Here is a 12,110-nt window from a genome sequence, read left to right on the forward strand (position 1 = left end):
AAATATGATAACAATACTAAGTCTGACGGCTACAAAATGTCTCAATACTGCTTTTCCTGAGTACAGTAGATGTATTTTCTTTGATAATGGGAGTGGAAAAAAAATGGCAACTTAAACTGGCAAAAAATATTCTTACCTGCAAGTAGCCACTGGCTTAGGAAGTACAACTCCTGCTGTATAAACAGCTTGAAAAATCCCCTCCAAGTTGACTCTTCTAGTTATTTCTCTAATCAGCACTGGTGCTACCCGTTTTGATCTCAACTTCTTATGAACACAGAGAAAATTTATTTCTACCATCTTCTTCACACTAAGAAACAAATTGTCAAAATTTATGGACAATAAGAAAATGTTTTATGCATAAATTTTTATATTCTTTAAAAAAAGAATCAGGTATATTAACTCATGCTCTACCAATCTGAATGTGACAATTAGGAAAACTTACCTTTGATTTTCCATGTGAAGGTATAACTTTGCTAAAACAGTACAAGATTGTTATAGCAGCATCATGGTTATGATGGTACATGGTACAATGGTAATATAAATAACCTTTTATTATTAATAACACCATTAATTTTTTACTCAACATTCATAAGTGATAAAGTTGAATTTCATTTTAAAAAATATTTCAATTTACATATTTCTCTTAAGGGGAACCTTGCAAATCAATTCTTCCTGTTTATTAAGTATGGAATCATTATTTATAATATATTTGAACAAATTTGATTGCAAAATGTTCAATTTAATAATGCTAATTTTGGAAAGTCTTAAACTTATCACAGACCTCTTAAAATTATTGCATACACTTTACTATATATTCTTTTTGCCTGAACACAGTCTAATAAATGCCTTCAAGACAAAGCCTTTAGGAAATCCTAAGGTTTGTGATGGGGATGTAGCCCAGTTTGGATTATTTAAAGAACTTCAAAGATGCCAACCTTTGGCTTTTAAGAATCTTAAGTAACCCATTTGTCTTAAAAGTTTAAAAAGACATCAAATAATAGTTTTACTCTTGCCTGGTACCCTAATTTTCAAGATGTCCCTGGTTTGATAAAAACAATGACTGGATTATGTTTCCTTTCTATTTGGCTCAAAAATACCTATAGAATTAACCCTACCTTCACACTCTAGTCTAGCACCTAGGTATCCTTCTAATACTAATCAACATGTGATTGATAAAGCATGATGACTTCTAGAATGATCTTAGATGATCAGACATCTAAGAGTTATCCAGAATGGTCATACTCTTGAGAAGCTAAATACAAGATGCTGATCACTCAGAAAGCATGCCAGAGCTCATCTTTAGAAACTATACAGACCCTTAGAAGAAAAATCATGACTTCACCATTTTTTTTTTGCAATCCAAAATAATTTTACCCAGTTCAGTTTTACCTTATCTACAAAATTTGTCTCTTTATAACTCTTGACTACTTCCAAAAAGTCAAATTTATTCTTGAGGAACCAAAATATGCTAGCATGGGGATATTTAAAAGAATAATTATAGCTAAGATTTAGCTCTTCAGATACTGGAAAACATGTTACATATAATTTCATCTGAATTTCACAGTTATTCTGGGAGGCAAAAACTATAAATACATAGGCTGGGGGCTATTTTAATTTTTGTCTTTGAATCCTCAGCTCTTAGTATACTTCTGAGCTTATAGGATGCACATTAGTAAATACTTTTTGGAAGGTACTGAATTATCAATATTTTAACAGCTCTAAGATTTGCATGATAAATTATTTTCTATCCCCTAAGTTTTAATGTTTTTTAAAATGTGTTTTGTGTAGGCCACTGATTATGGAATTTTGCTTTTTTTTATCTGTCCCTCTTTTTCATTTTTATTGTATTGTTTAATCCATCCACATTTAAAATTATGTAAGGATTTTATTTTATTCCATCTAAATATAAAATTATTTTTGCCTCTCTTCTGCTATCAACACATTATGTTCCCTCAGATATTTTACTTCAATCTTTTTTTAAAGGTTCGGTCTCTAAGACTTGCCCATGATTGCACAGAGCCAGTACTTAAGTACAGGTCTCTCCAAGATTGTCCTAAAAGTCCTATATGTAATTTCTCAAGAGAAACTTTGAGCAGTGGCAACAGTACTGGAATATATATCTTCCCTGGTGACTGCTTTGAAGAGGACAGCAATCATTAGAAGCATCTTAATATTTCAGGCACCTTACTGTATAGGAAATCCCTGTATGTTTAGTAAAAACCTTTCTTGTATACAATTTTTTCTGCCAGTACTGAACAATAATAGCCCCTAGAATACAATAAATGGGGACATCTACACTGGGCTCTGCTGACAACTGCTGATGACTTGGGTGACAATTGAGGAAGGCAGCCAGCAGGAAAGAAGAAGAAACCAGCACTTGGAGTTTTAAAGAAAAAAAAGCAACTCAATCATGGGCACATACATTCCCTTAACTGAACAATGAAAATGTCTGAACACTTCAAAATATCAGTATTTCATTGAATCAATGCAGGCTCTCTATTTAATAGTACAGTTTACATGTACCTTTAACACTACTTTTTGAATTGCTGCAGCAAAAAAAAAAAAAAAAATCCATCATAAAAAAGCACACGAGGGGCAGCTAGGTGGCGCAGTGGATAGAGCACTGGCCTTGGAGTCAGGAGTACCTGGGTTCAAATCCGGTCTCAGACACTTAATAATGACCTAGCTGTGTGGCCTTGGACAAGCCACTTAACCCCATTTGCCTTGCAAAAACCAAAAAATAAAAATAAAAATCTAATAAAATCTAATAAAATAAAATAAAATAAAAAAGCACACGAAACCCCAAATCTATATGAGAGTTTATCTCCAAGCATGAGAGCTCACAATGAGTCAATGAAGTAGAATTTAGTTCTCTACCAATGCAGATCTGCAACTGTTCAAGTCTTTAGATCAGATTTAGGATTTCATCAGTTTGTTCTTGATGAGGAAAACTCCCTCTACCAATGAATATCTTCAACCATGCAATTTAGAGTCTTAAAGTAGTTGTCCAGGGTCAGAGGCAAGAACCCAGGTCTTGCTGATTTCAGGATCATCTTCTAGAGACTGTTTCATGCTGCCTCTCAAAAGGTGTGTTATATAAACACACACACACTTGAACATAACTATATACATATATTTACACACATTAAGTTATTACATAATTCCCATCACCTTCTCTAAGACAAAATAGGTACAATTGCCCTTCCTATTTCTACATAGGCCTGTGAAATATGATACCTTTCTGGACTTGCAAGGCCCTCCATAACACCCATTTTCCCCTGATTTCATTTGGAAGTAAATGGTAGATCCTGTATTTCATAGCCCTTATGTCAAAATTATCACAGTAAAGAGATCATTTTTGTGAAAGTTCAGAAATACACATTTGATATGTACCTGTCATAAATCCGAATGTTAGCTGGGATGGCACTTATGAACCCCACTAGTTTTTTGTTTGAAGAAACCCTAACTCCACAGTGCCACTGAGGCAGCCAGCCTGGAGGACGAAGAGCCCTAAAAATCAATCCAGACACAGGAAAAGCAAGTTAAGTCTATAGATCAAACAGAAAACACAAGGGGTCTTCCCCTCAATATGATGACTCATGTACACATTCCTCCTGGAATAACAAATGCAATTTAATACTCACCATAAGAGGAACTCAGGGGAATAATCAAACCTGAACATGTTGTCATCATCTTCTACATAATTTTCATTTAACAACGTATATAATTCCTTGAGCTGCAAGCAGAAGACAAAATATGTGTCACATCTCTGCCTTTCAAAGTCAAATCACAACTGCTTTACTCAGTAAACTGTGCAAAATGGTAATTGCTTTACTCACTACTTCAGCATTACTCAAGTCTAAGGTGTCCCACGTGAAACCCTGGGGTAAAGAATAAGGTTCTTGACGAATATTGTCCTTATCTGGTTCAATTGCACCATGAGATGTAACTACTTCATCTGTTTTAAAAAGAGAAATAAAAGTTTTCATTATGGACCATTTAAGTCATTTAAAATTTTGACTTAATTTTCCTTAAAATATTTAATATTCTCTCCATTATATTTCAAGGTCCTTGTGAGTAGGGAGTGTTCATTCCCACTGGACCTGTATCTCCAAGGTCTGTCATGTAGTAGGTACTTAATAAATGATTGATGATTAATTGTCCAAGTTTAATAATATGGGGAGGGGTCTTTTTGTTAAACCTGCTAAATTCTTGGGGATAATTACAAATATTTCTCTGCCTCTGAGTGCCTCTGAATCTACTTTTATTCCTTTTGAGAAGCTACCTTTGGGGTGAAAGGGAACAACATATTGGTATAGAATAGTGACACTATATAAATCAAAAGAAGGAAGCATCCACAAAGAGGTGAGCAGGAAGCTAAGGAGACTTGAAACCATGCCAGACAAGAATTGTTTATATCTAACCTGGAGAAGAAGAGATGCGTGCATGAGAGGGGAGGGCTAGTAGAGCAACACGACACCCTATCCAGATGTTGAGAGGACTATCATATGTCAAAGGGCACAAAGAGTAATGTGGAGAATTTTGCAGAAGTGGACTTAAATTTGCTATGCTTAAACCATCACAAAAATACCCATAGTCATAACTGCACTGGAGGGGAATGGGTTGATTATTCTTGAATACAGGACCTGTATTCTCTCTTTTTAGTACCCTCCCCGCACTCATCAATAGCTGGCATGTAAGAGCATTGGGTTTTGTTTTTTTAGGGGTTTTTTTTTTGCAAGGCAATGGGTTAAGTAAGTGGCTTGCCCAAGGCCACACAGCTAAGTAATTAAGTGTCTGAGGCTGGATTTGAACTGAGATACTCCTGACTCCAGGGCCAGTGCTCTATTCACTGCACCACCCAGCCACCCCTCATAAGAGGTTTTTAATAAAGACTCCAGTCCACACAGGGTCTCCTCCTCTTTGAAGTACCTTATGAAGAGGTGATTCTATGCTCCAGGAGGGAGAAAGGGCAGTGGCTCCTCAAGCTTCATTTAGGAAGATGATATGGAGCCTTATGGTTGGTAATGAATGCCCTATACGAGATACCCACAGATGTTTTGACTTCCCACATGGCAGCCAAGTAATGTATCTTATAGATTTACCTGCCTTTTCTATTAACCTAAAATTTTAGCCAAAGAATACAACTATTATGAAGACTTATCTCCTACAGTCATTACAGAAAACCATCAGACAGAACAGACCAGCTATTACATTGTCACCTGGTTATGAGATGAGGGAAGAAGATGAGGCTCAGTTATGGAAGCAAATGCCTATGCTCAGAATGTAGGAGCAAAGCAAAACAGTGATATCTCCAAATCATAGCCAGTATTGTCTCCACACTGTGCCAAGACTGAGTCTGGGTCTCTTGTCATCCCTAGATAAAATTATACTTGGGTAAGTGACAGGACTAACAGCCAGAAATTTTTTTTCTAGCTCTCGACCGACCTCCTCATGGAGCGCTGGTGAAAAGAGACTGGCAAGGTTAGCTATTGTTGCTTCTATCTTTCTCATTTTCACACAGCTTGCTTTGAGTTCTTACTCCTCCTTTGCCTTTGTAACCCCTAGCAACACAGTACCCCATCTCCAGCTGTGTCTGCAGTGCTGCCTAGCATCTCCAGTTTAAACTTCAGAGCTCTAGGACAGTATTAAAAAAATTCCTTATCAGGGAGAGAGAGAGAGAGAGAGAGAGAGAGAGAGAGAGAGAGATTGAGAGAGTGAGTGTGTGTGTGTGTGTCTGTCTGGGTGGATGAAGATATATTTGTAGGCTGCTATCTTAAGCCACCTACTCTGGGCCACAGCATCCAGAAACAACTCCATTCCATTGCTGGATTTCAGAAGTACGAATCATAACTTTCTGCTATGAATTAAAATAACTGCCATTCCCTCCTGCCATCTTTATTGTCATCCCCAAAAAGCATTTGACATGCCAAATTAGGGATTTTGTTGACTGTGAGCCAGCTTCAGCTAAAACCATTATATCCCTATCTACTGGAGTGGTTTCAGGGAAGTTCCAAGGGAGCAATGCTGTCTTCACTATTAAGCAGGGACTTGACATGGAACCAAATTCAGCAAGCCAAAAATAGTGATCAGACCAGAGAGAATGTCAGAACAAGGAAAAAAAGCTATCCTATAAAGACTTCATTTAACTTTAGGTCAGCATAATTTAATACTATTTGGAGAGATGAAGGATGGAGCTACCTTCTAGAATCTTCAAAAATTTAAGCAGATGGACCAATTTAAGCTTTTTAAAAAATATATTTGAAATCATTTCCCATCTGGGGCATCTAGGTAGCACAATGGATAAAGCATTGACCCTGGAGTCAGGAGGACTCGAGTTCAAATCCAGCCTCAGACTCTTAATACTTTCTTAGCATGTGACCTTGGGTAAGAAATTTAACCCCATTGCCTCACAAAAACGGGGGGGGGGGAAGAAATCATTCCCCGTCAATGTTGGAAGGGATCTTGGTGACCGTCCAGCTCAAGTCATACCTGAAGAATACCCTTCAACAGTCAGGTAGTCAATCTTCCTGTCTTTGTTTGAAGAAGCGCCAGGGCTGAGGGAACCTACTACATCTGATAGCAACCCATTCTACTTCTGGGCAGTTTCAACTGTAAGAAAATTTTCTTGACAGCCCTAAATTTGCCTCTTTGGTACTTCTACCTATTGCTTCAAGTTCTGCCTTCTGATAACAGAATCCTCCTTGCTTCCTTTCAACTATTAGAGGGAAGCTACTAGATATGTCTATCCTGAATCTTATCTTCTTCAAGCTAAAGCTCCCCAGTTCTTTTACCAGATCTTTATATGGCATGGATTTTTTAAGACTATTTTAACTGTCCTCCAAGTTTTCAATGTTCTTTTTAAAATATAGTACTAAAACTGTAGTCTGACCAGAGCAAGAGCAGTATGAATATTATACTTTGCTGTTCCTGCAAGTCATTTTTTTTTAATGGAACCAAAGATTACATTAGCTTTGGGGATTTGTCATATCACATTGTTGACATACTGAGCTTTCAACCCACTCAAACCCACAGATCTTTCTCAGATAAGTTGCCTTCCCTTCTAGGACTGTCAACCAGACTAAGCCTCTGCAGTTCCCATAATGTCAACAAAAAAGCAACTCATTTACATTGTGCTTTGAGGTTGAAAAAACACTTGGCTCATAAAGAGCTTATGAGATGCCAAGAATGCAAGCTCAAGCAGAACAAGTATCTAATGAACTCTACCAAATCTAGTAACAGAAAGTCAATGTTTTTTCTTTCACTTACAGCCTGATGTTTCAGACTGTGGATACTTCTTCCTGAACTTAACATGATAAATTCTATGATGCTAAGTTACTATTATATTAGTTAACTTCTTTCCTATCATCCTCCAGGATGACTGCCAACCTCTTTAGCAAACTGACTATAAATCCTATATCTCCTCAGCTTCCACCTGGTCCAGCCACACACCAGCAATATCATACTTTAGAGCTTAATATCCTGAGCTTTTGTACGGCTAAGGTAGCACAGTGGATAGAGTACTGAACCCAAAGTCTCATTTTCCTGAGTTCAAATCTGGCCCCAGATACTTACAAACTGTGTTGTGACATTGGGCAAGTCACTTATAACCTTGTCTCGGTTTCCTCATTGTATAAAATGAACCAGAGTGGGAAACTACAAAATACTTCATTATTCAGACATGATTGAACAATCCTAAATTTTGAAATGTCTAGTCACAACTTTCCATTATTCCACTTCTCCTATTCAGACTAAACTTATTCCAATATATTTAACACGAACCTATGTCAACATAACTATATCAGATTACTTGTTGTCTTTGGGAGAGAGGAGGGAAAAATTTAGAACTTCAAAATGTTTTATAAAAATTAATAATGAAAACTAAATCCTCATATATCCCCAAGTGTTATATATATATATATATATATATATATATATATATATATAAAACTAGCAATATACAGCAGGAAGAGCTACAAAGAGAAATTCCATTTAAAGTAACCTCAAACAATATAAAATACCTGGGAGTCTATTTGCCAAGGCAGACTCAAAAACTTTTTGAAAACAATTATAAAACACTTCTCACACAAATTAAATCAGATTTAAATAACTGGGCAAACATCAACTGCTCATGGATAGGCAATGCTAATATAATAAAAATGACAATTCTACCAAAACCTACCTGTTTAGTGCCCTACCAATCAAAATTCCAAAAAATTAATGAGTTGGAAAATTGGAAGTTAGTATGGAAGAAACTTAGATTAGACCAACACCTCACACCCTATACCAAGATGGATACAGGATTTAGACATAAAAAACAATACTATAAGCAAATTAGAAGATCAAAGACTAGTTTACCTGTCAGATGTATGGAAAGGGAAGCAGTTTATGACTAAGGAAGAGATGGAGAACATCACTAAAAACAAACTAGATGATTTCAATTACATTAAATTAAAAAGCTTTTGCACAGACAAAACCACTATAACCAAGATCAAAAGAAATGTAGTAAACTGGGAAACAATCTTTACAACTAATGTTTCTGACAAAGGACTCATTTCTAAAATATACAGAGAACTGAATCATTTAAAAAAAGAGCCATTCCCCAATTGAGAAATGGTCAAAGTATATGCAAAGGCAATTTACAGATGAGAAGAACAAAGGAATCCATAGTCATATGAAAAATTGCTCTAAATCATTACTTATTAAGAGAAATGCAAATTAAAGCTTCTCTGAGGTACCACCTCACACCTCTCAGACTGGCCAATATGACCAGAAAGGATAATGATCATTGTTGGAAGGGTTGTGGGAAATCTAGGACACTACTACATTGCTGGTGGAGCTGTGAACTCATCCAGCCTTTCTGGAGAGAAATTTGGAGCTACGCCCAAAGGGCAACAAAAATGTGCATATAACCTTTGATCTAGCAATACCACTACTGGGTCTATACCCTTAAGAGATGATGAAAAAAGGTAAAAACATCACTTGTATAAAAATATTCATAGCAGCCCTGTTTGTAGTGGCAAAGAATTGTAAATCAAGTAAATGTCCTTCAATTGGGGAATGGCTTAGCAAACTGTGGTCTATGTATGTCATGGAACACTATTGTTCTATTAGAAACCAGGAGGGATGGGAATTCAGGGAAGCCTGTAAGGATTTGCATGAACTGATGCTGAGTGAGATGAGCAGAAGCAGAAAAACACTGCACACCCTAACAGCAATATGGGGGGCAATGATCAACCTTGGTGGACTCACTCATTTCATCAGTACAACAATCAGGGACAATTTTGGGCTGTCTGCAATGGAGAATATCATCTGTATCCAGATAAAGAACCATGGAGTTTGAACAAAGTCCAAGGACTATTTCCTTTAATTTAGAAAAAGAAACTGATATCTTATTATCTGATCATGCTCTCTCTTATACTTTATGTTTCTTCCTTAAGGATATGATTTCTCTCTCATCACACTCAATTTGGATCAATGTATAACATGGAAACAATGTAAGACTGATAAATTGCCTTCTGTGGGGTATGAGGGGGAGGGAAGTGAGATTGGGGGAAAAATTGTAAAACTCAAAATAAAGAAAATCTTTAGTGGGAAAAAATTAATATTGAAAACTTGTAATATGTAATATTTAAGTTAAAATATTTAAGTTAAAAATTTTAAAGAAATTTAAAAAGCAAAAAAACTTACCTTATTCCACTTCTATTACCCCTACCACCTCCCATACATACTCACACAACTTTGGTGCAATAGTATTTTTAAAACAATCACTGTTTCCCCATCTCCAAATCCTCACAAAAATTTTCGACCCTCAAAAGATTTACCACTAGTAGGGCTATAATGGCAGTCATCTAGTCAACCTCTCATTTTCCAAAAGAGGAAGCTTGAGGTCCAGAGAAATGAAGCGATTTGCCCAAAGACTCTGCTAATCTTCTTGAAAACATTCGCTGTAGCCTATACTCTTTCCCTTCCTCATCACTAGCTTTTCAACCCTTTACAGTGGCTTCTGCCTTCACCACTCATTCTAAAACTCTCCCTCAAAATTTCACCAGTCACCCAATCATTAGCCTTCTAATCATTAGCTCATAAAATTGCCTAACTATTTAAACATATTTTTGACCACTTAGTTACCCTCTAACTACTCTTTGATGACATCATCATCATCTTGCCTGCTAAGGACACATATTCTCCAAGATCATGTTCTTGGCTATTTCCTATCTCCATCGGCTGTCACCCTTGATAATTTAATTAACCTTATTTCAACAACTACTATTCTACAGCTGATTCCTAATTTTCTATCACTGATGCTGAGTTCTTGTTTGAATTTTACACCCACATTTGTAGCATCCTAACTGATAATTTATAAGAATCTCAAATTCACCTCTTGTCTACACTTCACTTTTTGAACTCTTCTGCAGTGGTACCACCATCCACCCAAGTTTTCATGTTTGAAATCTTCCATATTTTCTACTCTATCAATTTGTAAATTCACAAGTTACCAAGTTTCTGCAACACCCTTTGCTCCATTGACCCTTCTTCCTCTCTAAGGAGCCTAACAAATGGCCTCTCCTCTCTCCTCTCTATCATTTCCTTTGATAGTTAGACTATATCGTATATAGATATAGATAGATCCTATATCTTGAGCTTGAAGGGACCTTAGAGGTCATCAAATCACTTTGTTCAAAAATCTGAAAAGGCTCCTTATTTTTCATTTAAAAAAAAATTCAAACTCCTTTGCCTTTCATGACTCTCTACAATATAATATCAAGTTCTATTTTCAGTCTCTTCTGTTACTCTCTTCCATACACTTTTATCTTCTAACCAAAGTGAACTATTCACAGACCCCCAAACTCAACCAGGGCTTTCTCACCTTGCATACCTGTTACCTGTGACTTGCCATCTCCTCTTTGCCTTTAAAATTCTATCCAATTGAAATGCTACTTTTGCCATGAGGCCTCCCTTAATTCTTGTGGTTAACATCTTTCTTCTTGGAACTCACATGGCATTGTATTTTGCATGTCTCTGATGAACATACAACACTGTGTAATATAGTTATCTATGTTGTATCTTATCCCCCACCAGATTTATGAGCTCCAATGTCTTGGCTAAATTCTGTCTCTCCTCCCAAGTCAAAAACAGTTGTGCATTTGGATTAAAAAGTATCACAATACAAAAAATTGGTCTATTACAAGAGAGCATGCACATCAAGAGGAAGCAAGAGTCTGAGGAGCAGCATAGAGAGAGAGCCAGTGCACCAAATTCACAATGGGTGACACTGAGAAGGACAAGATGATTTTTGTTCAAAAGAGTGGTACACTATTGTGCAAGCACAAGACTGGACCTAATCTGAACAGACTGCCTGAAGCACTGACTGATCAGTCTCCAGGATTCTCTTACACAGGTGCTAACAAAAACAAAGGAATTACCTGGAGAGAGGGCACTTTGTTAGAATCCCTGGAACAGAGATGATCTTCGCAGACACCCATTCATAGAATGAATGCAAAGAAGGCAGAAAGGGATGACTTGATGGCATACCTTGAAAAGGCCACCAATGAGTAATAGTTATCCGCTAGCTTTTGTCTAGCAGACTTAATCGAGAAATTTTTAGGTTTGTGTTTAAATGAGAATGATTCTATTTTCTCTGTTTTGGTCATAATTCCATCTACAATCAAGCTAAAGATTTGATTATGCTGCATTTTTTAAAATCAAGGGTAATGTGTTTGTTTCACTTGTATGTTGGAAAGTTCTGGCTTCTTTTACTAAATAATGGGGAAAGCCTACTCAATAGTTTCATATGACTTTTACTTGTAGTGTGGATTGGGGTGGGGGGGTGAGAAATTATCTAGATCTGTCCAAGGGCAAGGTCTACTGAATAAAAATCAAACTTAAGCATTTACAATTTTAATTTCCTACCTTTCCTACCTTTCCATGTATAAATATCTTAGTTACAATGATTTGATTAAATATTGCCTTTTATTTTTTTTTTGTTAGGTTTTTGCCAGGCAATGGGGTTAAGTGGCTTGCCCAAAGCCACACAGCTAGGTAATTAGAAAGCATCTGAGGCCGGATTTGAACTCAGGTACTCCTGACTCCAGGGCTGGTGCTGTATC

The 12,110-nt window shown here is 36.6% G+C and overlaps 1 protein-coding gene across 2 annotated transcripts in view; it reads right to left on the reverse strand.

The window, feature by feature from the left end:
* NMT2 (N-myristoyltransferase 2) overlaps nucleotides 1–12,110 on the reverse strand; it is an 85,130-nt gene that overhangs the window by 32,575 nt on the left and 40,445 nt on the right. For both annotated transcript variants that reach the window (XR_012469953.1, XM_074192913.1), the window contains exons 4-7: nucleotides 3,840–3,958; nucleotides 3,645–3,736; nucleotides 3,394–3,510; nucleotides 137–307 (exon numbers count right to left, since the gene is read on the reverse strand). Coding sequence is in view for 1 of the 2 variants with exons in the window: in XM_074192913.1 (XP_074049014.1) it covers nucleotides 137–307; nucleotides 3,394–3,510; nucleotides 3,645–3,736; nucleotides 3,840–3,958 (499 nt within the window). In the remaining variant the exon portion in view is untranslated. The remainder of the gene's footprint in view (nucleotides 1–136; nucleotides 308–3,393; nucleotides 3,511–3,644; nucleotides 3,737–3,839; nucleotides 3,959–12,110) is intronic.

Source organism: Macrotis lagotis, chromosome 7 (genome assembly GCF_037893015.1).
Source record: "Macrotis lagotis isolate mMagLag1 chromosome 7, bilby.v1.9.chrom.fasta, whole genome shotgun sequence".
NCBI classification, from domain to species: Eukaryota; Metazoa; Chordata; class Mammalia; order Peramelemorphia; family Peramelidae; genus Macrotis; species Macrotis lagotis.